At 55.6% G+C, this 23,726-nt stretch overlaps 4 protein-coding genes across 4 annotated transcripts; 2 read left to right on the plus strand and 2 right to left on the minus strand.

Moving 5' to 3' along the window:
- Positions 1 to 5,692: 5,692 nt before the first annotated feature.
- Positions 5,693 to 8,589, minus strand: B0T15DRAFT_514743 (uncharacterized protein; the record flags this gene model as incomplete). Its single annotated transcript, XM_062868144.1, has 4 exons — positions 5,693 to 5,701; positions 5,764 to 5,791; positions 5,862 to 5,995; positions 6,076 to 8,589. 4 exons carry the CDS (start codon positions 8,587 to 8,589, stop codon positions 5,693 to 5,695), a joined length of 2,685 nt encoding a protein of 894 aa, XP_062718510.1.
- Positions 8,590 to 11,049: 2,460 nt separating this feature from the next.
- Positions 11,050 to 13,181, minus strand: B0T15DRAFT_543769 (S-adenosyl-L-methionine-dependent methyltransferase). The gene is made up of 4 exons (XM_062870019.1): positions 12,314 to 13,181; positions 12,108 to 12,231; positions 11,532 to 11,995; positions 11,050 to 11,398 (listed from the first exon to the last, which is right to left on the minus strand). Exons 1-4 carry the CDS (start codon positions 12,747 to 12,749, stop codon positions 11,082 to 11,084), a joined length of 1,341 nt encoding a protein of 446 aa, XP_062718511.1. The 5' UTR covers positions 12,750 to 13,181; the 3' UTR covers positions 11,050 to 11,081.
- Positions 13,182 to 14,803: 1,622 nt separating this feature from the next.
- Positions 14,804 to 16,433, plus strand: B0T15DRAFT_487737 (uncharacterized protein; the record flags this gene model as incomplete). Its single annotated transcript, XM_062866458.1, has 4 exons — positions 14,804 to 14,983; positions 15,082 to 15,581; positions 15,665 to 15,760; positions 15,830 to 16,433. The coding sequence occupies 4 exons, from the start codon at positions 14,804 to 14,806 to the stop codon at positions 16,431 to 16,433; spliced, it is 1,380 nt and encodes a 459-aa protein (XP_062718512.1).
- Positions 16,434 to 18,923: 2,490 nt separating this feature from the next.
- B0T15DRAFT_422997 (major facilitator superfamily domain-containing protein) lies at positions 18,924 to 21,505 on the plus strand. Its single transcript, XM_062865583.1, has 3 exons — positions 18,924 to 19,489; positions 19,552 to 20,088; positions 20,162 to 21,505. The coding sequence occupies exons 1-3, from the start codon at positions 19,271 to 19,273 to the stop codon at positions 21,164 to 21,166; spliced, it is 1,761 nt and encodes a 586-aa protein (XP_062718513.1). The 5' UTR covers positions 18,924 to 19,270; the 3' UTR covers positions 21,167 to 21,505.
- The last annotated feature ends 2,221 nt before the right edge of the window (positions 21,506 to 23,726 follow it).

Here is a 23,726-nt window from a genome sequence, read left to right on the forward strand (position 1 = left end):
GCTGGCAGTACAGACACCACACGCTGGCTGCAAGATTCCGCTGAGCTTACATTCACTCGGGGACCGATGTTTACACAGCACTGTCTGTGCGTGACGCTATTCATGCTTTTGTGTGAGCCCTCGTTCGCTCCGCACTCGGCGCGGATGCAGCGTCGCCCCCGGGGCTAAACGGCACGCATCCCCAACCAAGCATCGCCGCCTCTGAGTCCTCGAGTAAGGTTGCGCATCCTATCATGCATCAACCACACAGTACGCGGTTACATTGTAATTACTCGAAATCGAAGCTCGGCTCCCCTGCGTATCGGTCAGCACACCGCCGATGCAGCCACCCAACCCATGTGGCAAGTTCAGAAGAAAAGGTTGGCTTTGATGAACGCCACGACAAGCCGCCATTGCGAGAGGGGCTGGCGCCTCTCGAGATTTTCGCATGCTGCCGGTGGGCGTTTACGGTAAAGACCGTTGAGATGCACCCCCATCCCATCGCAAGCCACGCTCAACATACCGTAATAACCGTATGTAGGCGCGGTGGCAATTCTCTCCAAGAAAATTTTGCACGCAATACGAGACCTGAACAGACTTCTTGACGCGCGGCGAGCAATCCCAGTGGTTATCAAAATCCGCCTGCCAACCGGCGGATCCCGGCGTAGTGTTGCAGCCGGCGCAAAGACTAACGTAAGGTCGCAGGCAATCAGCAATCAGTGAGTCGCGATCCGGATCCAGACCGTCCATTCGGTGACTTTTGAATGCTGGGCGAAAGTGGGCAGTTCAGCCCTGGCGTGTGCCGAGAAGCCGGGTGTGTCGGTGCGCAGCGCTATCCCAAGCTGTCAGGAGGAGCCGTGGGAGTATGGAATCGCATCGAGACCGATTGCTTACATGCGCAGACGGGCCAGGATTGGTGCTTCAATTTGACGCTCTAACGCTATCTTGTTTGCATGGCATGATATTGATCTGCGCCGTGGTGGACCTCGATCTCTCGCTCCGCCTCGAGCCCCTCACCTGAGTCGAGATGCAGTGAGGGGCATGGTGTCAACTGTCACAGTTGTGGAGGATCAACATCAGGGGGCGACGGTTTACACCTCCAGCATGGCGACACTGCGTTTTGATGTGCAATGAACTACGGCGTCTATCTGGCCAGTATTGAGAGACACAAGATTGCATTCGCCAATGGCTCAGTCATTGTTCGCCCAATGGCGAAACATGCTCTGGTTCCGGGACCCGACGGGGTGCGACATTCGGAGTGGCAGGCCGTTGATCTTCACGGCCGCAGCCGGGCACGGTCCTTATCAGATCGGATAGCGTTGCCCTTCCGGCTACGGCACAACCCTTTGTTGGGAACTTTGTCTTCTCCCATCATTTCCCATCGTACGGCTCTCATCTCGATCTCGTCCAGTTTTCCGAGGCAGATAACCGTCTTTGCAACCTCCGTCTTACGCAGCCAATTTCGCCATGGAGGGGTAACAATTTCGAAGCGGAAGGTGCTTCATAATCACCGCCTTCGCATGCAATGAGTGTTTGTCCATAACGATGATACGGCGTCGCATTGCATTCTTCCTGCACCATTATGTAAGTGCTCTCTCTCTGCGCGGTATGGTTCCGATAACTTTGCAGCGCGTTCAGATGGACTTTTGTCTGTTCTAGGCAAAAGCATGCGAAGGGATATCCTTGCCAATCCGAAAATTCGATAGCGGTCGCTACCCTTGCATTATATGAGACGAGACTCTCATCAGAGAAGAGCGACGCAACGGACTGCAAGGTAACCCGGCATCGCGCAACGGCCTGGCCTCCTGTTTGCCGTCGCCTTGTTGGTTGTCTTGGGCCCCTCCCCTCGGTCGTGCAGTAGCGCTGGTCCGGTCTCTGCAGCATGCAGGCGCAGCTGCATGGAGCTTGTCGGCCAATCGAGCTGGCCGGTTTTCGTTATTCGTTACCATCCTCTTGTTTCGTCGTCCCACATCCGCTGCTCGTTCGTCGGTCATGATCGTCGACTGTGTTTCCGCGGGTTAAGAATCATGTCCAGTACATACCTAACTCTACTGTAGGATTGCGAAGCGCTAGCGCTGGGTGTACCGGTATGCGCGAGTCCGGCCCCGGCTGCGCTTCACCGGGTGGGGTGCGCCAACGTAGGATGCCGTCCATTATTACGGGCTGCAGCCGGTGAGGTGGTGCTCTGGTATCTGGGAGGAGCAAAGAAGGGCAGTGCCGTTACGCCTGTTCAACCCGTGCCCGTTTCGTGCCCGTCCGCGGTGTAGCACAGGTGAGATGCCCGTGGTTCAGACCTCACGTCTACGGACTCGAGATTTGCCATCTCATTTCCGATTCCCGAATCCCATGAGCCACGATGTGGTCTCTCGGTGTCCTCCCGAGAGAGCTTCCGATGGCCCAGCGGCCGGCGCCCGCGGGCTTACGATGTGGTGTGCCACCGTGTGCAAGGGAGCCTCTTCTCTCCGTGTATGTACGGATGTACAACTGGATACAACACGCCCTTCCTGCCGGCGAGTAGCCGCCTCGCACCCCTCCCCCATCACGATGGTTTGAAACGGTCATATACCATCGGGCCACTGGTAATGAGATTGCCTCTCATAACCTTCCTCCTTCAGCAAGTCTCCACACACCCTTATATCGTGCATAGCACACGGCTGGGTCTGGACAATAAACGACGACTCCTATCTCTCACACTATCTCATATCTTATGGTATACGAAGTAGGTCTCGCTTCGTCGGTATATTGACCAGCCCCAGACAGCCCGCTCCCGTCAGCGGGGAGGAGGCCGTTAGCTACTTACCTAATTTGCAGCGTTGCGCATGCATGCATCACTGGCATTGCTGCTGCGGTCCTGCAGAGCCCCTTGAGCTGGGGAAGTTCCGTTGTGTGAGCGGGTCGTACACACCTACCTACCTAACTGATCGGGGCGGATCGCTGGGTCCTCCGCACACGACGACGATGCCTCCGATGCTGACGCCCATCAATCCAGGGTCTCTTACTGTGTGTAATGTCGTTCTTGCCATCCGATCCAATCTCGTTGTCCACGTGCCTCATCCTGAGGTTGTTGAAAGGCACCTTTTGGACTCTCGGTGTAAATGTAAGGGTCCTTGGGGTGCACAGCCAAGGCAAGGAGGGCTACCTTACTCTTTTCGTGGATCTTGTCGCATGAGGGACAATTTCCCAAGAGAGAGAGACCAGAGGCTCCCTGTCTCCGCCGCCCTTGGCCGAGGGGTAGCAAGGCGTCTCTCCATCATCGAAGCTGCCAATGAGACACAGTCCGGGACTGTTACCTCGGGCTGTCACCAACGATCAGGCAGGTGGTGTCGAGGGTGTGTACTGTAGTAGTTTGAGGCGCGAATTCAAGAACGGTCTAGCCCAAGCCAGCGCCCGGGGTGGCGAGGACGGTCTCTCACCGGTAGGTAGGTGTCCTGCTAGCACTAATTTGATGCAACGAGATGCCGGGCCTTGGGCTGCTTCCCCCGGGTGCGGGGAGCAGAGAGAAAGGGTCGGCACTGTGTCACCGGCTTGTAGCGCTCAAGGTATACTACCGATGGGGGTTGGGTCTAGATGAAGTGGCTGACAAAGAGGCGATAGGGACGTGTTCTAATCACTATCAACGTTACGAACCGAGACCCTCCCTGCGGGCAGACTCGATGATTCTCCGCCAACCGACTCTGAGATGGGTGGCTGCCGTAACCTCGCCCCGTCTCTGGCGGCGATAATGATTGCAGTTTTCCGATGGTTGTCTGGCTCGCTGGAACTATCGAGTGCAACGGAAGAGGTTTGGCACTGTGCAGTTGAGTACAGGTACGATACGTCCTTCGGGTTCACACATTGGGCTTGCCTAGCCAGCGGTTTTGATAAATACCTGACTTGATTTCCTGATGCAGGGTCTTTGTGGCACCAGAGACCAGCGGTATGCATGGCAACCGCGGCCTCCATGGATAATACGGAGTTCAGGGATCTTGAGCCTGCCGGTCCTTGACCATCCGTTATCAGGACTGAGGGCCTTCATTGAACCGGACATGCTTCTCCCTCACTTGCGAATCACCGCTGTCGGTTGCCGCTACTGTAAGTATGTTGGCAAAGTATACTAGTAGTAGTAACCATATCTACGCTTTCCTTGCTACGGGACGCATGTATACGATGCCGGCTCTCCGCAACATTCAGTAGCATGTAGTTCATTACAAGACAACCGATTTACATTTGATACAAGACAACCACATGCACCACCTGTTGTCAGGTCCAAGTCATCCTTGTACGAAGCTCAACACATTACGCTATTTTGCCTATTATATGTAACACTGTTTATCCCATGCTAGTGACTGCTGAATACTAGAGATCAGCTGTCGTACTATGACGACGGTCGAGGCACAGCGGAGAGGATGTTCAGCACAGGACAGAATTCTGTAACATCCGTGCCCAAGTGTACGAGGTCAAGGTCAGTCAGTAGGATCAATGCCCTTCTTACGTAACCGCACATGCAGTTAGTTGAGAGTCGCTCGAACACTCTGCGTCACTACCATACACTACTCAGGTCGCCAAAGAACGCTTTAAGGTTATCGGTTGCCACATGCTTTACCACAACATGCTTGCCATCCGTGAATGTCATCGAAATCCAGGCCCCTCAACATTGATAAACTGGATCAGCGAAGTTTTACGTACACATATCAGGGGCTGCCCAACGGTTCTGCAAGGCGCCGATCACCGTTTGTCGATCATGACTACTGGGGGACGAAATATAATGTATGATAAGAATCTCCTACACCAAGACTAAGGTAGACCCAGTCTGGAAAAGCGTGATACAATAACGATGATGGATGTTGCGTGGTGGATTTTGCTTACACATGTAAAGATGTGGTAAACGCTATCACGTAAGGGAATTGCAGGGGTGGACCGATACTCTGAAATGAAGAGATTCTGGCCGTATTCGAATCACGACGACATCAGGCAGCATGTCATGATGACATGTCGGACTAGGTCCTTCGGTGCAGCCGGCAACATAGCAGAGCTTCGAACTCGCATTAGCTGCCCTCGATGTCATCAGCACAAGACGGATCCTAGTACCGTCCTGCTGTCTGAACTCCGGAGTCGAAAACCAGGACATACCTCTTATTCAATGGCTCTCAGCTAATGTAGGCATGAAAAGGCAGCAGGAAATCAGCAGATTGTGACTCTGCCCAATACATTGCTGACAGACGTATCTGAGTCTCTTAGTGAAATGGAGTTACAAAACCATCCGCCGCAAACAAATGCAATAATATATGGATGCAGTACCTAATCGACGCCAAAAACATAACAACACCTCCTCGGTACCCATATTAGATAGCCCCAAGTATAGCAGTGTCCTGGTAGGTAAAATAACAAGATTATCAACCGCAAAACAAAATGCACAACATAATTGCAGTAATCAATGCCAAAGCAATACCATCAACACACCTCAACAACACCTCCTCCCCCTAAAACCCCCTGACCATGCCCATAACTCCCAGCAGCTCTCCCCTTACTACCTATACCTGCCATACTCAGACCAACCTGAACCCCCCCGCTTATTAGAACTCAACCCTCCCGGACGCCTTTCCCATGCTCACTTCATCATCATCATCGGAATCATCATCCACCCTCTTTCTAAAACAAAACAACCCCACGGTAAACCTGTAGTACACCAAAACCGTCCTTGATTAGCATCACCATCCACTCTTCAACACGCTTTTCACCTATGCTATGTTGCGTGTGTGACAGTAAAGGGGGTGAAAGGAAAAGAATAGGGGTGGTATGACGCACCAGGAATCCATGCTTGGTGTAAGTAGTACTAGTGTGTATGTATTGTAAAGTGCTATACGCCTACCGTCTCATACCCGTCCCTGTCCCGAGCGACGTACCCCGTCCTCCACCCGCGGACCCGGTGCTTGTGCCGCCGGGTTTCTTGTTCGCCGCCGAAGAAGAAGAAAGTGCTGCTCCTGAAGACGATGATGCGGTGATGGCTTGTCTCTTGGTCGTGTCCGAGCGCGAGCTGCTGGAGCTAGCAGTAGTAGTACTAGCTTTAGGAGCGTGCGAGGACGACGATGTCGATGTCGATGGCTTGGTCGATGAGACTGGGGTGCGGGGGGTTGGGGTGGTAGACCGGTGGTGACCGCCGCCGCCGCCGCCGCTGCCGCTGACTTTGGGAGGAGCATGAGCGGGTGAGCGAGGCTGCTGATGACCCCCCGAGGAGGAGGAGGAAGAGGAAGAAAAGGAGGAGAGGTAGGCGCCAAACACAGTCCGCAGCATGTCCCGCTCGCCCTTGGTGTCGTAGCCCAGCTCCTTGCCCTTGTTGTAGAAGTCGAGCACGGTGACCTGGGTGGCCGTCTTCTCGTACTTGCCCGTCTTGCGATAGACGTCAAACTGGACCGGGAAGACAACTGTCATGGGCGTGCGGAACAGCGCGCCGGGGTCCGACTTGTTGTGCCTACGGTACTGCTCCAGGAATTCCTTCACCAGGTTGGCGTCCTCAAACCCGACGATCATGGTCAGGTGCGCGGCGAGCCTTTCTCGCTCATCGGGGCGCGGGTTGAACTGGGCCAGCCACTCGAACATGATCTCGTGCGACATGTCGTGCGGGCCGTCGGACCCCAGCAGCTGCAGGCCGCGGAAGGGCTTGTTGTACGGGTCGAGCAGGGCGAGCAGCGTGCTCTTGATGCTCGGCTCGCGCACGAGCGTGTGGCGCGACCAGAACATGGCGACGCGCGTGCGGCGCAGGGCGTACAGCGGCCAGTCAACCGGGTCGCCGTTGACGTCCTCGCGGATGTTCCTGACGTCCGGCGGCGTGCCCTTGTAGGCCGCGGCGGCCGACAGCACGGTGGAGCAGTAGATCTCGTCGACCTTCTCCTCCTTGAGCGCGAACACGGCCAGGTCCTTGCTGTTGGCCACGCGATCGGACTGCAGGAACTCGCGCACCGTGTAGTGCGCCAGGTCGACATAGGACTCGCCCTTGCTTTCGCCGGGCTGCACCTTGATCAGGCAGCTGCAGAAGCGCCGGAGCATTTCGATGGTCAGCAGGCTCTGGCTCTGGCTCCGGCTGCTGCTCGTCGTGGACTTGTTGTTCTGCCAGCTGGCGACGGCGTCGACGAGCGTCTGGCCGCGCACGGGCCCCGTATGGTCGTGCGAGCCCATGATGAAGGCCAGCGCGAGGGCGGCGTTGGCGCGGTGGGGGGCTTTGATCTTGAGCAGGATGCGCTCGTACGTCTCGTCGAGCGACTCGGGCAGCCGGCTGAGCTCCCTGCTCACATCATCCGTGCTGGTGCAGTCGCCCAGGATCTCGAGATGGCACGCCGCGTACCGAAACATGCCGCGGGCCTTGACGGGGAGCTTGCCGGCGACGCTGTCCCGCAGGGCGGCGGGCCAGTGCCGGTAGCGGGTGTCCTGCTGCAGCGCGGACGCCACGTACGCGCGAATGTCCTCGCTTACGCCCTCGTTGGACATGGACACGCCCACGGACCGCTTGTGGAAGGCCTCCACGATGTCGCTTTCCTCGCGGCTTGTGACGGCGAGGTGCAGGTTGTGGAAGCGCTTGCCGAGCTCCGCGAGCACGCGCAGCAGGTTGGCGCGCTCGCTGGTCTCGTCGACGGCGTCCACGACAATGTAGGCGTCGTCGAACTTCGTCAGCACGGCCGCGAGGCAGTCGAGCAGTTCGCGCCATGTCGGCTCGCAGCCCGAGTCGTGGATCTCCTTGAGTGTCTCCGGGATGTAATTGGACGCGCGGCACAGCTGGCTCAGCACCCAGGTCAGGAACGGCACCGTCTCGTCCGTGTTGCGCTGGTGGTAGCAGTAGTAGTAGGCCACGCCCTGTTTCTTCCCGTGCTGGGTCTTCTCGTGCCGCGCCCGCCGGCGGAGCTCCTCGACCATGTAGTACGACAACACCGTCTTGCCGGCGCCCGGGATGCCGTGCACCCACAGGATGCGCGACTGGGCCTGCCCCAAGAGCCAATCACGCCACTTGGCCGACTTCGTCAGCCACTGGCACGTCTCGCTCTCGTACAGCAGCCCCGCGTGGTTGTGGTTGACCGACGGGTTGATCTTCTCGAGCCACTTGTACAGCTCGGCCTCCTCGACGTGGCTCAGGTGCTTCTTGACGTCGCGGATGTCGTCGGCCATCTGCCGCACGTCGCGGCTCAGCTCCGTCGTCAGCCCCAGCGACAGCGTGGCCTTCTGCTCCCGCAGCGCCTTGAGCAGAAAGTCGCACTGGCCCTTCTTGCCCGACGCCGCCCACGTCACCGCGTTGAAGATCAGCTTGGCCCGGTCCTTGGCGCGCTTCCTGCTGTCGCCGTCCGCCGCGTCTTTCATCGGCGTCGGCACCAGCGCCAGCAGCCTCTTCAGGCAGCCGTCAACCTCGTGCGCCGGCCCGCCGACCTGCCGAAGCAGCCGCTCGTTCGTCGCCTTGTCGCTGAGATCGAGGATGTCCTTCACCGTCCTCAGCGTCGCCTCCAGGCTGGCCGCCTCCACCATGATCAGCTTCAGGTCGTTCGGGCAGTCGTCCTTGGCCACCCCGATGTACCACTTGCAGTTGCTGTACAGCTGCATCGCGAACCCCGTCAGCGTCGCGAACGTGGACGCCGTCGCGAGGAACTCCATGTTGGCGGGTGGAGCTAGACTGGTCGAGTAGGTTGGATGGAGGTGGACGGGGAAAGTAGGTAGGTAATGTGCAGACTGTTATTACTAGGAAAAATGAAAGTCAATATTAAGTTTCAGTACTCAATGCTATATGCATCCAATCCTGGGCAATATCAGCTGGGCGCGGCTGCGAGGGCTGCGTGGTCTTTAATAATTTCGTGCCACACAGCGACAATGATGCTCACGATACCCTCATAATCCGCGCTAACTGCCCATGTTGGGATGTTGGCCGCATCTCGTAGACGACGCCCTGTTCAGTTGAAAACTTGAAACGGAGGGTCCAGACCGCCGAGGCAGCCGCCCGCCCTGGTACCTCACCCAAGCCTGTCCGAACCGAATTACTCATAATCCGCCGAAACCTCTGTACGGGTGAGTTACGAGCACGTTTTGGCCTTTCTCTCTCGGGCTCACTGAGGGAGGCGTGATAACAGTGTAAGAACTAGTAAGAACCATGTGTGTCGGGGCTCGGGGGTTGTCGTGAGACGGCTCCACTGAACCCCAACCCTCGCGAGGGCGGCTCAGGAAGGAGCGACCTAGTAAGCGCCTGGGCGGCACAGGATCCGATTCATTCACAGACATTGGTGCGTTCTTTCCTCATTCCTTTCATTCGTTTCGGCAGTTTGGGCTCGATAGTGGAGACGAGCGTTGGTTGCTATTTTGGTATGTACGTAATTCCTTGGGGTGTTTTGATCCTACAATCCACTTCAACCCGCTTGTTGGAGGCTTGGAGCCCGAGGAGCCCCATTTCCCTGGGCAAGCACGGCAAGCTACGGATACGGAGTTTACAAAGTTGCCATGGCTCCGCCCAACGGTCCCGACATGCTGGATCTGATACGTAAGATCTTCGCACTAAGACGTTCGCCCGAGCTCCGGTTCCCTGATACCCCTGTCACGATGTCTTGACGCAGCAGGTCCAGACCACTTCGAAGATGGATCAAGCTTTCTTTAGGCCATGTAAAGTGGGAACAAGCCGAAGTTAACCAGTGCCGGTATACAAGGGCTCCCTGTCCTCGTCATATCCGCCTCTGGTTCCTTCTTCGGATTTGCTTCTTGCCGCATGGTTCTGGACTGGTTCGTTTGTGTAAGACACTGTAAGTCGAGTGCGGTGTATACAGCATCTATCAGAACAGTTCCAGACAGATCTAACATGGATACCGCGTTGAGAGGACATGCCGGACTTCAGGGGCGTTTGCCCCCTTCATGCCTGATGGTTACCGCAGGGTGCCAATATGTCGCAGCAAGAATGAGTTCCTTTAGGATCTGAGAGACCCAAAAAGGGTCCCTCGGACAGAGATGCTTCCCGAGCCGGAATCTTCACATGCTAGTAATGATGAACCCACTCGGACGACAGTCATTCTTATATGAGCCCAAGTTCATACTCTGATCGTCGTCGGACCGAGAACTATCATGGGGAGACTTTAACCACACACTGATCCCTTTCCTGCACAGCGCCGAGTCTCTTGTGCGTTGTCTCACCGTCCTCTCACGTAGCTCATTACCTTACATAAGGTACACAATCCTGCTACAAAACTTCATCGGGGAACCGTTATCAGGTATGAAGTCGCAGCGTCCGCACGAAAAGACAAATCATTGTTGATTGAGAGTCGCTGCAAGAATATGGCCCTATGCGGTCAGCGGTCCATGCAAGGGGCAAGCGAGGAGGCCGTCAATTCTCCGCTCAGAGAGATACGCGAACCGGCCTTTCATTTTGTGGATGAGTAGTATGTTGAACCACCAAAGACCTTCGTGGTCTTTATGTTCAGTATGGCTTAGGTGAGCACATCACCTTCTTACCCTCTTCATCAATCACTATTCAGGCCACCTTCATGCCTCTGAACTCTCTGCACACCGCAACATAGTAATTGTTGACATCCCCGACGTTCGACTATGTCGTCCCGCCTCAGTTCTTGGACTGGTTTCGTCGTCGGTGGTGCCCAATTGCCGATGCTCGAGCTCTGGTCGTCGACCAGTCCCGGCTGAGCTTCAGGCATTGGATAATACCGTATGCACATCATTCTCAATGTCTTATCATCACGACAGGTATGTTTTCCACCCGCCGGGCCGCGCCCAAAACATCCCGACCTGAGAGCGCCGAATCCGCTAATCTGCCGCGTTTGATCCCCTGTTACTGTGTATTTGACTGAATACTACCTATGTTGGTACTAAGTAGGTAGGTAGTTATACCCTCCTTAATCAAGACCTTATATGTTCCCGAAGGTCGGCGGGCAACGGAGTCTAGTCCGATGCTAGGTATCTCCGTATTAGATTACTAGAGTACGGTATGCTGACGCGGGGGCAAGCCCAATCGCAACGCAAAGACGGAACAAAATGGTGGGACGTACTACTCATTTACTAAGATCTAGCGCTAGTATCTCAGGAGTATTTTATAAACCGCCGCCACCCCCCCGCCCCCCCCCTCTTCCCCTTTTTACCATCCCAAGCCCCTCATCCCCTCAAGCAAGCTCGCACTCAATGATACTCTCCACGCCGTTCTGGGCGGTGTAGATGCCCGTGATGCGCAGGCCGGCCTGGTCCTGCAGCAGGCTGTACCAGTCGGCCTCGGTGCGCTCGCGCGAGCTGAGCAGGGTCAGCATCATGATGTCGAGCGCGGTGGCCTCCCACTGGGCGCGCGACGGCGGGATCACGTTCTCGTTGATCAGCAGGCGCGAGTAACCGGGCACCATGGCCTCCTTGACGCGCGCCAGGATCTTGACGCACTCGCTGTCCGGCCAGTCGTGCAGCGCTGAGTGCATGTAGTACGCGCGGGCGCCTGTGGTTTTTTTGTGTCAACTTTGTTTTCTTCTTCTTCTTGCTAGGTGTGATTTGTCGTTGTAGAATAGTTGAGTTGGCCGGGGTAGGGAAAGAGAAGGAAAAGAGGAAAAAAAAAAAAAAGGAAAACTCACCCTTGACTGGCTGCTCATCATAAAAGTTGTACGCCACCCTCTCGATCCTCCCATCCAGCCCGCGAGCCTCGGCCTGCTCGATAACAGGCCCCAGGTCCTCCAGCACGAGGCGGCCGGGGGCATGCGGCACCTTGCGGCGGAATTCGTCCAGGTCGTGGCCGACACCGCCCGCAATGTCCACCAAGAAAGCGGCATCCGGGGTTTGCCGAGCACCCTGGATCAGGCGCTCGTCGACCGGGTAGAAGCCCTTGTCCATCCACGAGGGGCGGCCCTGGCGGTAGCCGCCCATGTGGTGGTTGAACTGCTCGCCGTAGGGTGGGTGGGCCATGAGGTGCTCAAACATGTTGAGCTGCGTGTTGTAGGCGTACTGCAGGGGTCCGTCCGAGATGCTGTTGGGCGTCTTGTAGTTGGTCTTGGCCGCGTACTCCGGGAACTTGCACAGTGCCGCCATCAGGCAGCCGGAGCTGTGAAAAAGGGCAGAGAGCAGCTGTTAGCGGTGTGTCTAGAAAAAAAAAAAAAAAAGAAGAAAAGGACAAAGAGAGAACTCGGAGAGGGGAGGGGAGGGTGATAATTTACATGCACGTGTAACCATCCCCGATGACGGGGATGCTCAGCGAGCTGGAGAAGTTGGTCGGCTTGTACTCGTCCGGTCCGGTCTCGATGATGTAGCCCATGGCCGCCATGTGGCGCATCAGCCGGCCTGAGAGAGGGCATGTCAGCGAGACAATTGCTCTAGACCGAAGAACAAGTAGATACCATCTAGGACTTCACTAGGTACTTACAGAGCAAGGGGGGGTCCATGCCCAGCTTCGCAGCGAGCTGGTTCGCATTCTTCGCGCACCCGCCGTCTTCGGCCAGGAGGGTGAACAGGCCGACGTCAATGCCTGTCGAGAGCGCGGCCATGGCGGACGGCTGTGCCCAGCAGTGCTTGATCATGGTCTCGCGCGGCGTCTCCAGCGCGCGCACCAGCGACCGCGCCTTCTCGACCAGCTCGAGCCGCGCCTGCTCGCTGCCCGCGGCGGCCTTCTCGGCCACGGCGTTGATGTCCTGCACCAGGCCCGGCACGCTCTTCAGATCGTTGGGGGCCAGTGCCACCGAGATGTCGACCGCGGGCGTCTTATTATTAGACCTCAAGCTGGTGCGCCCGTCGGCAGAAGAAGAAGCATGGCCGTTGTTGCCGTTGGCATGGCCGTTTGTCCCGCTTGTTGTTCCGGTCATGGCTACGGCTTTGCTCGCGGAGGGTCGTACTGAAGAAGGGCAGGCAGGTATCACAACAGACAGAAAGAAGAAAAGCTTGGATGATTTTACTGAACTTGCTTGCTGTGCCAGAACGGACGGCACGGCTCTTTGCCCGGCCGAGGCATGTTGAGTTATGAACCCCCCTTTTGCATCCCCGGACCCCTGACGCCACTCGCCGTTCCCCCTCGCTTCTTCTGCAGCTCGAGACCGTGTGGGAAAAAGATGCTCGCTACCAAGCACGGGGTCAAACTGGGGGCTTTTCTCCGGTCTTCGCCAGAACCGCGCATGAGCTGCAACACTATGCGGGGGTGGATGTCAACAATCGGCGGAATCTCAGGGGGAGAGTTGATAGTGCGGTCCTCTAAAGCGCTCTAAAGCTGCAGAGCAAAGGGCCTAGTGGCGTCGCGGGGGGGGGGGGGGGGGGGGGCGCCACAGGGGATCCTGATGGCTTAACGTCCATGCATGCGTCTATCGCAATGCGCCAAGTCTCCGTCTCGCGTCTCTATTCGGTCGGCACTAAGATCAGCATGCTGTTGGTGATGTTGTGCATCGGGACAAGAGCGACCCTTGGAATCCTCCTCGGAGTCTTCCCATAAACGACCACGGACTACCACCGGGCCATAATGTGCAGTCGTGTACATACTGTGTGGTATTCGTACACCATGTACTGGACGTTGGGGTTCATGGTCCACAAGTGCCGTATAACGAACACTGTGTTGGCCGAGGAGTTCTGACGGAATGTAACCAGTGTCCGAGCGAGTGGCTCGCTCTGTTTTGTTCGTACAGTAGCAGAGTTGTGGTCTTGCCCATATCCAGTAACTGGCGAGACTGGCAACCGCAGCCCCTGCTACGCTAGCCTCAACTAGGCGTCTTGAGCCCTTGACCAAGTTGCAGTGCCAAGACCAGCCCGGGGAGCCTCTTAGTCGCTCTTAGTCACTTTGGTGGCATCGGGGATGCAGGAGATGGCGCCCCGGCCAACGGCGGTCTGCAGCCATCCGGCACATTGCTACACAGTCCTAGTGTATACGTACTAGGTAGTACTACCTACCACTGCCTCCACAAGCCGGAAGGGGAGCGAAATGCGAAGATTCAAGAAGTCTTGCCATCCAAGCCCTGGCAGCAATAATCGATACAGAAAATCGATGCACCCCCAAACCAATTCATCACGACTAGGTCAAAACAGATGCAAATCGAACACTTCTCCTGTTCTAATGTCTAGATCAAACTATGATGGAAAACAAGTAGGAGCTCGATGTTGTTGAAGTGAAGTAGAATTATAGCGACTGGCTTAGTGTCGTAGTGTTCTGAACAATCGTGTTTCCTGTATCGATTAGTTATTGCTGCCAGGGCGTGCCGTCATGTAGTGAGAAGAGGACTTTCTTGCGGACCTGCTGATGCGCGGTCCTTGTGCAATACACTAGCCTCCTTCCGCAAGGGGTCCCTGTAACCCGACGATCTCTATGCACACCAACGGCGCCAGCCCTCGGCCAAGGCCCATTGTGCTGGGTCGGTGGCGTCCCCGTGGCTTCGGTTTCGTGGTCCCAAACCCTTGGAAGATTCGCAGAAGGCTGCTGATAGTTCATTTGCCTCACTTTGACATTCTTGCGCGGGACTGTGGAACTAGTGTGTATCTTATTTTGTGATTCAACCGGCCGAGGGAGCCAACCCCCTATACCTGCGCAAGTACAGTGGTTGATCTACAACCCCTGCATGCACCGTAGCAATTGTTTTCCTTCTGAATCTGCAGTGCGTTTCGACTCCCCCGTTGATGGTAACCAGGTAACGATTGGACCCTTGGTTCCGGGGTCCGAGTCCAGCAGAGGGGGGTCCGAGGGGGGCCATGGGATTGGGGGCCATGGATGATGGGGGTTGCGATCAGCAAAAGCAAAGCCTTGAACTTCCCACCACCGCTGCCAGGTTCCAACCGTTCAAACGGACAGTTTTCTCCCCTCGACACCCCCAGCGCATCAACAACGCCAGATGTGGGCTCTCTCGCTCTCTGCAGTCCGTTTGTGTCTCCAGCCGTTGTCATAATGTCTTCAGCTGCGCCCTTGCCGGCGCACTTGGCCGCCGAAGACAAAGGCCCCGGCATAATCGCGACAATATGCGTGGTCACGGTGTTGGAGACGTTGTTCTGCGCCGCCCGTATCTACACCAGAGGCCGCATCCTAGGTCGCCTGCATCTGGATGATTATCTTGTCATGCTCTCGGTGGTGAGTTACCCATCCAAACTTGCAGTTTCGCCTATCCTTTTCTGTTTTCTTTCTTTTCTTTCTGGTCTGTATTTTGAGTCCCGTTGTCTGATAATAAGAGTCAGGTCATGGGCTGGGCGTCCGTCACCTTCTCCATCATGGCCGTGCGGTCGGGCAACGGCAAGCACTTCGACATCCTCACGACAGAGCAGAAGTCCGGGGCGATCTTGTGGACCATGGTCGGCTTCTGTCCCGGTATTCTATCGTTTGGCATCCCGAAACTGGCCGTGATCGCCCTGCTATCGCGGCTTATGAACCCGAGCCGGAAGCATCGGATTTTCCTATGGACGCTGGGCATCGTCTGCGTGCTCAGCCTGCTGGGCTGCGTGGTGGTGCTGTTCGGTCGGTGCACGCCGTCCCGGTCGCTGTGGGACTTCGACGTAGCCCCCGAGAGCTGTTTCGACGTCTGGATCTTGGTCAACTACGCCATCTATGCCGGCACCTTCTCCGCCTTTACGGACTTGTACCTTGCCGTCTACCCGGCCATCGTGCTTTTTAGTCTCCGGATGAACATGAGGAAGAAGCTTGCGCTGAGCGGCGCGCTCGGCGTGGGATCCATGTATGGAGTCTCTTTTCCTCTCATCTGAGAAGAACCGAATCTTTTCCTTGTCCCGCGTCAGTATCCTGACATCCATTGTGTAGTGCCACCATTGTCGCCATCTACAAGACGACTCGCCTTCCGGGCCTGGCCAGCCCGGACTTCTCCTACGACACCTCCGACCTCGTCGTCTGGACCGCGTGAGTTCAAAAACGCTCGGCAGCTTCCATATCATATCATACTGACCATTCCTTCTCTGCCGGACACAGCGTCGAAGGCGCAACCATCATCATCGCATCCTGCATCCCCGTGCTCCAACCGTTCGTCGACAAGGTCGTCAGCTCGCGCATCTTCGGCAGCTTCTCAGGCACCCGCGGGGGGCGCGGCGGCTACCACCAGAACAACAGCTCCGGCCCCAACAGCAAGGGCGACTACTACTACCACGGCCGGTCCGGCGGCCACGTGACCACCAGCGGCGGCGGCGGCGGTATCGAGCTATCGCGCAGCTCGCACAAGCGCTCCGCCGTCAAGGATCCCAACAGCCTGACCTTCCTTGACGAGACGCGCGCCGGAAGCGAGGAGAGCATCCTCAAGAACAACGGCCAGCCCGAGCCGCTGGCCGCCGTGCCTGAGTACGAGAGCAACAACAACAGCAACAACAACAGGAGCGAGAGGGCGGCGACGTTCGGCGGTGGCGAAGGGAGCAGCAGCATCGAACTGCAGGCCCCGTCTCCAACAGCGACAGTAGGGGCCAATGCGGGAATTGTCAGGACCACGGTCGTCTCGGTCTCGTACGGCGGCCAGGAAGCGTCCGAGGATCACAACACCGGTAGGACCAGGTGGGAGGCGCGCGGGCCTGGGTCCGGGAGGTAGGTAAGGTAGGGGATGGGAAGGGCGCGGCAGTGAGGTGTTTCGTGATTTTCGTTTTGGTTGGCGTACACGTATATACCATTTTCGTTTTTTCCTTGCTTTTTTCTTTTTCGTTTGTTCATCTTCTGCAAAAGGCGCGACCGGGGATTTTGTCGAGTCGAAGCGGGGGCTTCTTCTCGTCCTGGCACCAGATCGGGTGATTAGAGTAATCAAAGGCTTGCAAGAAGGAAGGAGCGAATGAACACCATGCTGCCTACGACGGTCTATATAGGCACCTACATGTACATGTACTGTACATACAAGGGGCGTGGCCTCACCATATTGTGTCCCTGTACCAAGTCAACCTTGCCAAATTCTTGTACAATTAAGTTGAAACTTGTTAGAAAGTAAATGGTGCTCGGGAAGCTACCTCTTCTATAACACTACTAGGCCCGTTGGTTGTCAATAACCTACGTCAATCTAGGGTGCGTCCGGTGCTACTGATCCTCCCCGGGCGTCACAAGTGGGGTGTGTAGAAACGAAGGAGTCCGGCTAGTCTCCCGAGTTGTGAGCACATTCTTCAGTCCAGGTGGCCTCGGTGCGAACCGGTATAAATGTAAGGATGCGGAGGGCAGAGAGTGTAATGGTAATGAATAAGGTGAAGAACTAGATGTTCCATGAAGCCAGAGATATGTCTTACATGTGGAAGAGCTTGAATAGAACAATGAAAATGAACGCAACAAGGGCCTCGGATGTTCAATGCGAACTCCTAGCGAAGGTACGATTACTACAGTACTACTAACCAGCCCAGTCAGTGGGTTAAATATGCATTGCACGAAAAGGGGATGCTAGCGACAGATCAGCTAAGACCCTCTTTCTCCCCTTACTGACTTGGTTGTCGAAACAGGATAGAGAGCGTGGAATTCTTTATCGAGGCGGAGATGGATCATCAACAGTAATGGTACCATGGAAACCACCGACTCAGTACCTAACCACAGAACCCGAGCAGACGACTACCGTATGGCGCAACGGCAACCGCCAGTGCGGCGGCGCATCGTCCAACTACAAGGCCAGCTGCTTTCACCCTGGGCGACCAAGGTCTGAGCGTTACCACCATTGTCGACGCCTGCCGAGGTCAGCTTTCCCCACTTGTTCTTCTCTTTTGCCCCAGCGATGGGTGCAGATAATGATATTCTCTTCTGGATGACTCTGGTCTTTGCGTACGCGGGCCAGATGGAGAGATTAGAGGAGCTCAGAGGAGACTGGGCGACTAGGATGGGGTTTATACATAGTGTAAAAACATCTTTGGTAAGTCAAAATGGACGTCGAATTGACAATTGTCCGCAGTCATACCATGTAGTACGTCTATATTCCCGGCGCGAATGAAGTTGGCCACTATGCATGTCATACAGTGTCATGACGTCAACTTGCCACATGGTTTTGAATTCGTCTGTCGGGTGTAACGATTGCATCCCAGGCAGTGAGACATGACAAAACGCTGTATTATCAATCACGGTGCTGCGTGCAGCCAGTTGAGAATATGCCGAGCTACCAAATACTCGGGTACGGTACCACAAGCTCGAGATCACCAAGATCACCTTAGTCCGAGCAGCATGCTTTACACCGGCGATCAGTGACTTACCCGACAGCTGTATTGCAGAGGTGATGCAACCTGAATGCGCCGACACCGTTTCGAAGGGTGTGCCGCTCATCGGGCAGATACTAGATGGTGCGCTGCACGGAACTTGACGGCCGGGTCGGTCCGATATAGCTTAATAGTGAGGAATCCAAGGGGAATGATTCAGATTTGCCTTTACCAACCTAATACGGTGTCATTGGATCATGGACATATTGTTTGTCATACCCAATTTGACAGCAAGGCTGAGACATGTCGGCGGCATTGGAGCAGTACGACAAGGGTTGGCGACATACGTACCACGAGTTGTGACAGACACCCCAACGGGCTACACGGCAGCCAGTCAGAGCCGCTTCCGCTGTCGGGTGGTTAGCAAAGCCCGAAAATCAACCAAGATTCCTCAGGTCTCAGTTGACGGGGTATCAACTAGCGTGCAGGAGGTCCACGGCTAATCCTCGGGGGGCTCAGCAGGGGTTAACCCCCGGTCAACTTTCTGAGACAATACACGAATAGTAGGTCACTATAACTAACTTTCTTCGTAGTAAGGTTTAGTCTTAGGTGTTAGACTAGCTATAGCATAGTAATATACTATAAAGACCTACTACTATACTCTGATAATTCTAAGTAATTAGAACCCCTATATAATATTAACACTACTAGTCTAAGCCTAGAAGGAACTTTTTATAGCTTTTATTATCATTATGTTAGTTTTTAACCCCAGATTTCTAAGCCCGTCTGTTTCCAAATCAGAACCAAACGGAAGGTGCAGGTTGCAGGATGGGCACGGGTTGGGGATGTTCCACCCCCGCATCCGTTCGGGGAAGGCGCGCTAAGCTTTCCCGTCCCCTTCTGATCCATGTTCCTGCCCTACCATTGACGGACGGGATTTATCAAATTGTCTGGCTTTGGATTTAGGACCTTATCTCCGGGTCGGCATTATCGGCAGCGCGAGCTTGATGCGCCCCGATTTCCCATCTGATGTCAGCAGCGACCCGGGCGATGTAACTCTTAGGCGAGTTGCATTTTGGATCTTTTCATCCCATTTCCGACATCCTGAAAATTTCTAGACCGATTCTCTTTTCTTGGTTTTGCTTGGCTTCAACAACCGACTTGACAGCGGGTTTCCGAGAGTTGTTTCAACAAACATATTCTCCAGCCAAGTACGAGCCGCAGCTGATCGCAATCGAGCCAAGAAAGAGAGGAACCAATCGACGGAATCAACAACATGGGGGGCGAAACGGAGAAGCAGAAACAAACACTATCGGATTCGAGCTCCGTGGTGGACTCGGTCGAAGTAGTGCGGGAAGAAAAGCAGAGCGTACAGGAAACACAGGGCCAGTCCAGATCGGATCATCGCGATGGCGGCTACGGCGCCCCGGATGTCGACCACGAAGAGGCCGAGGCGTCGGCACCGGGCCACGACCTCGATGTCGAACTGGCGCAGGTGAGTCACACACCGCCACACCCACTGACCGGCATCACCATCTCGGCTCACCACATCTTAAGGGCAATGAAAACCCAGAAATCAAGCGGACCAGCACCCGCGGCAGCGTCAAGTCAAAGTTATCCCGCGTCTTGTCGACCGTCTCGCGCAAGAAAACCCGTGAGCGCATTCCTTATGCACCCATCCCGACCTCCAACCTCGACGAGGGGATTGTCGGGTGGGAGTCCCAAGATGATCCCGACATGCCGCTCAACTTTGCCAAGCGGAAGAAGTGGCTGATCGTCGGCCTGCTGTCGGTCATCACACTCCTCACGCCGTTTGCCTCGTCCATCCTGGCCCCCGGAATAGGCACGGTGAACAACGAGTTCCACAACACCAACTCCATCGTCGGCACCATGACCGTTAGCATCTACCTGCTGGGCTATGTCGTGGGACCGCTATTTCTGGCGCCGCTGAGCGAGCTGTACGGGCGCCGGCCCGTGCTGAGCATTGCCAACTGGTTCTTCTGCCTGTGGCAGATCGGCTGCGCGTTGGCGCCCAACATTAGCGCGCTGATTGTGTTCAGGTTCTTCGCTGGCGTTGGAGGCTCGGGGGTCTTGGTGAGTCTACCCCGCCACCCGCTCCGGATGGCTATATCAGGGGTTGAGCTTCAACGTGGCTAACGGCGTGTAGACTCTTGGAGCTGGTGTCATCGCGGACGTCTTCAGGGCGGATGAGCGAGGGTTCGCCTTTGGCATTTACACGCTTGGACCGCTCCTTGGCCCCACGGCCGGCCCCATCATCGGCAGCTTCGTCTCCCAGTCGATTGGCTGGCGCTGGGACTTCTGGATCGTCTTCATCGTCGCCGTCGTGATCGTCGGCCTCACGGAAATCTTCAACTCCGAGACGAACCCCCGAATCCTGATGCAGCGTAAGGTCAAGCGTTTGCAGAAGGAGCTCAATCGCACCGACCTGCGCAGCTGCTACGAGACTCCGGAGGCGGGACAAAAGAGCGCGCGCCGCATGCTCGTCGACGGCCTGTTGCGGCCTACCAAGATGCTGTTCCTGTCACCGATCGTCTTCTTCGTGTCTCTGTACATCGCATTCACTTACGGCACGCTGTACCTCCTGTTCACCACCATCCCCGTCGTCTTCCAGCAGACCTACGGGTGGAGCCTGGGCATCACGGGGTTGGTCTACATCTGCCTGGGGCTGGGCAACCTGGCTGGGTGGGCCGTCATCACGTACACGTCGGACCGCGGCGTCGTCAAGCGCACCAAGGCCAACAATGGCGTCTTCGAGCCCGAGTTCCGCCTGCCGCTCAGCACTTACTTCAGCCTCTTCCTTCCGCCCACCTTCTTCTGGTACGGGTGGTCGGCATTCCACAAGACGCACTGGATCGTGCCCATTCTCGGGCTGTTCCCCTTCTCGTTCGGCATCATCGGCCTGTTCCTCCCGCTCACGACCTATCTCGTGGATTGCTACCCGATGTATGCCGCCTCGGCTATCGCGGCCAACACGGTGCTCAGGAGCCTGGCGGGCATGCTGCTGCCGCTGGCCGGGCCGGCCATGTACGAGAACCTGGGGCTCGGCTGGGGCAACTCGCTGCTGGGCTTCTTGTGTGTTGTCATGATCCCCGTGCCGCTGTTGCTGCAGCGGTATGGGAAGAGGCTGAGGAAGATGGGGCTACAGTTGTGAGTTATGAAAGGGAGGGAGGAATATTATACGAAGACGGATGGCGTAATCATCATACTATCATGTATTCTTGTTGTAATGAAGATGGGACTGCAGTTGTACAGTAACAAAAGGGGGATAGCTTATGAGCAGCAATGGGACATGGAGAATTGTTTAGTGTATTAAGATACCACGTGCTTTCTTTCTTTTTGGGGATGGGATACGGCATTGCAGATGCAAGGTAACAAACGGGCGCATGAGTCAATGGGACCAGAGGCGAAACTTCTTGCTTTGTTTTCAGTGACTACTAGTTAATTAGTATCCAGGTACATTTGGTATACTGCTCAACCTCCCCTTCCTGCCTCCTGATGCTCCAGCGCAAGGGTTACTCTCGCTAGAGAATATGTCTAGCAGAAGAAAGCATCTGGTCTGCAACCTAGGTAGAGTTGTGATAGACTTTTCCATGGATTATATCACGGTGCTGTCTGGAGAGCGGGTGCAGGGGGCGACAGAGGTTAGCAAGTTGCAGACCGTCAAGCGGCGGAGACTTTATGATGTGGAGGGATCTGTTCTTCTCGGGTGATGCGTTCTGCACGATGTCTCTGGCGGAAAAGAACACAAAAGGTCCATATCCATAATCCGCCCACTGGGTATTTGATCAGGATTGGGGGATAGCTACTGTAGAGTTCCTGGCAAGGCGAGTCTCGCTTCTCCAAGAACCCTAAGTCGTAAAATAGCGATTCAAGCTCATCAGGATCTTTTAGCAGCTTACTTATCATTGCCAAGCCTTCCAGAGACCGTCAAAGGGGTACCAGCACATACTCTATCGGACCTGTAAACTTCCGGAGATTCTCACGTAACCCATGAGTTACATCAGTGTAGGCCTTTTCTTCGCTGCACAAGAACAGCTGATACGGGCTTAGAATCCAGTCTGTTGTCACCATGCTAGGAAAGACAGGGTTAGTTTGTTTGTGAGAGTATGCGGGCAAAGGCCTTTGAGTCTTTTGTGCGTTGGCAAAAGATTTGGATGTACCAGCCAGTCCAAAATGATGGCTATGTGTCAGAGCGTTTGCCGGGAATGTTTGCAAAGAGCGTTTACAAAACTTGTTTGCAAGGAGTGGTGAGCACCGACACCAAGGACCTCTGCTGTGGAAAGCTCGTTCCAACTGCCAGTCCTACATATAAGCCTACTAGTACATCCGTTCCGCGCTTACCCTGGCCCTCATCATAACCAGCGCGGATACCTAGTCTCGAGATATTCAGGTACATTTTCATAATACAATGACACAAGCCCAGCCATGGCAACCCGCAGCGAGCCGGATCACTATAGCGACCTGCAGTATTCATGAACGGTTCGCCGGGACACGAGCACGATCTGCTGCCCAGGTTCGACTGGTTGGGTACGAGGTGTCTCCTCTACCTCCGTGATAAGCTATTCGTGCTAGAGATCCAAGTGAAAGGGAAGGACCTGAGAGTTGGGATCGGGTTTCCAACGACTCGATACAAAGACATCCATAGAGACCCGCAGGGGCAGATGATAATGGAGGACTTCCAGAGGACCCTTGACACCTACTGCAAGTTTTCGCACCCCCTTTCTCCCCACTTCCGTACCAACGCTACAGGGGCTAGCTGGTTACTGACCTGCAAACGATAGGCTTCTTCTCAAACGTACCCAGATAATGCAGCTCCCTTCCCCGAGCGCAGAGCAGTACAATTCGTTCAGCCAGTGGGCCAAAGACAATCTGTCTCCCGGTGATAGGCATATCCTGCCATTGCGCGCAAACGAGCTAGTCGCGCTCGGGGGACGAATCCCCAGCTCAGAGGGCCAAACCACAAATGGCTTTATGGAACACTCGGGGACTTCAGCTGGCTAATCCGCATTGCATCGTCGAAGTGAGTGCTAGCCTGAACCACCGGGTGGGCGCTGTGCCGGGCTGACAAGATTATCAGAAACAATTGGAACCTAGCTCGCGGCCACTCTTGTCTGAGATACAGCTCCCAAGGCCGATTCTGGCGAGCTGCTATCGTGGGTATTAGTGATTCCCGGGGCGAGATTAGGAGGCATGGGATGACACAGTGAGGCTGCAGTGGGAGCGAGCGGGAACACGAATACAGCGGCAAGTGTTGTGTTTACTATCTAGGTACCTCAGCGTTGTTCAACGTTAGGAAGAAAGTAGCACCACTGCAGACCAGTTGAGACGCATCAAACTTCCAAGCCCTCCTCTCAATCTCAATCCCAATCCCAACTCCTCCAACCCTTCCCTCACCTCCCCCACCAGAATTACCACTCTCACCACATTCCCCCCCAGGTCTTGAAATAATCAAACCATCTCCCACCTCAATGCCACAGCAGCCGCCACGACAGGCAACACACTCACCTGGCACCTCGCCCAACTCAGTAAACTGAGGTATGATCCTCACCCCCTCCACCTCCCCTCCCCTTAGACGGACAAACATGCCTGCGCCTAGCAGGACAGTAAACAACTTGTACACGAAGCTCCACCCAGAATTGAACACGACTCGCCGCACCGCCTTCCGGCTCAGGTCGAGAACGGTCAAGATGCTGCCCAGCTCGGGGCTTAGA

This window comes from Chaetomium strumarium (assembly GCF_033439665.1).
Source record: "Chaetomium strumarium strain CBS 333.67 chromosome Unknown B0T15scaffold_7, whole genome shotgun sequence".
Taxonomy (NCBI): Eukaryota; Fungi; Ascomycota; class Sordariomycetes; order Sordariales; family Chaetomiaceae; genus Chaetomium; species Chaetomium strumarium.

Coding starts and splice junctions, on each gene's coding strand:
- B0T15DRAFT_422997 (XM_062865583.1), top strand. CDS start 19,271: ATGGGGGGCGAAACGGAGAAGCAGAAACAAACACTATCGGATTCGAGC. Junction 19,490..19,551: donor TCGATGTCGAACTGGCGCAG/GTGAGTCACACA, acceptor CCACATCTTAAG/GGCAATGAAAACCCAGAAAT. Junction 20,089..20,161: donor TTGGAGGCTCGGGGGTCTTG/GTGAGTCTACCC, acceptor AACGGCGTGTAG/ACTCTTGGAGCTGGTGTCAT.
- B0T15DRAFT_543769 (XM_062870019.1), bottom strand. CDS start 12,749: ATGACCGGAACAACAAGCGGGACAAACGGCCATGCCAACGGCAACAAC. Junction 12,232..12,313: donor CATGGACCCCCCCTTGCTCT/GTAAGTACCTAG, acceptor GCCCTCTCTCAG/GCCGGCTGATGCGCCACATG. Junction 11,996..12,107: donor GGGGATGGTTACACGTGCAT/GTAAATTATCAC, acceptor CCTTTTTCACAG/CTCCGGCTGCCTGATGGCGG.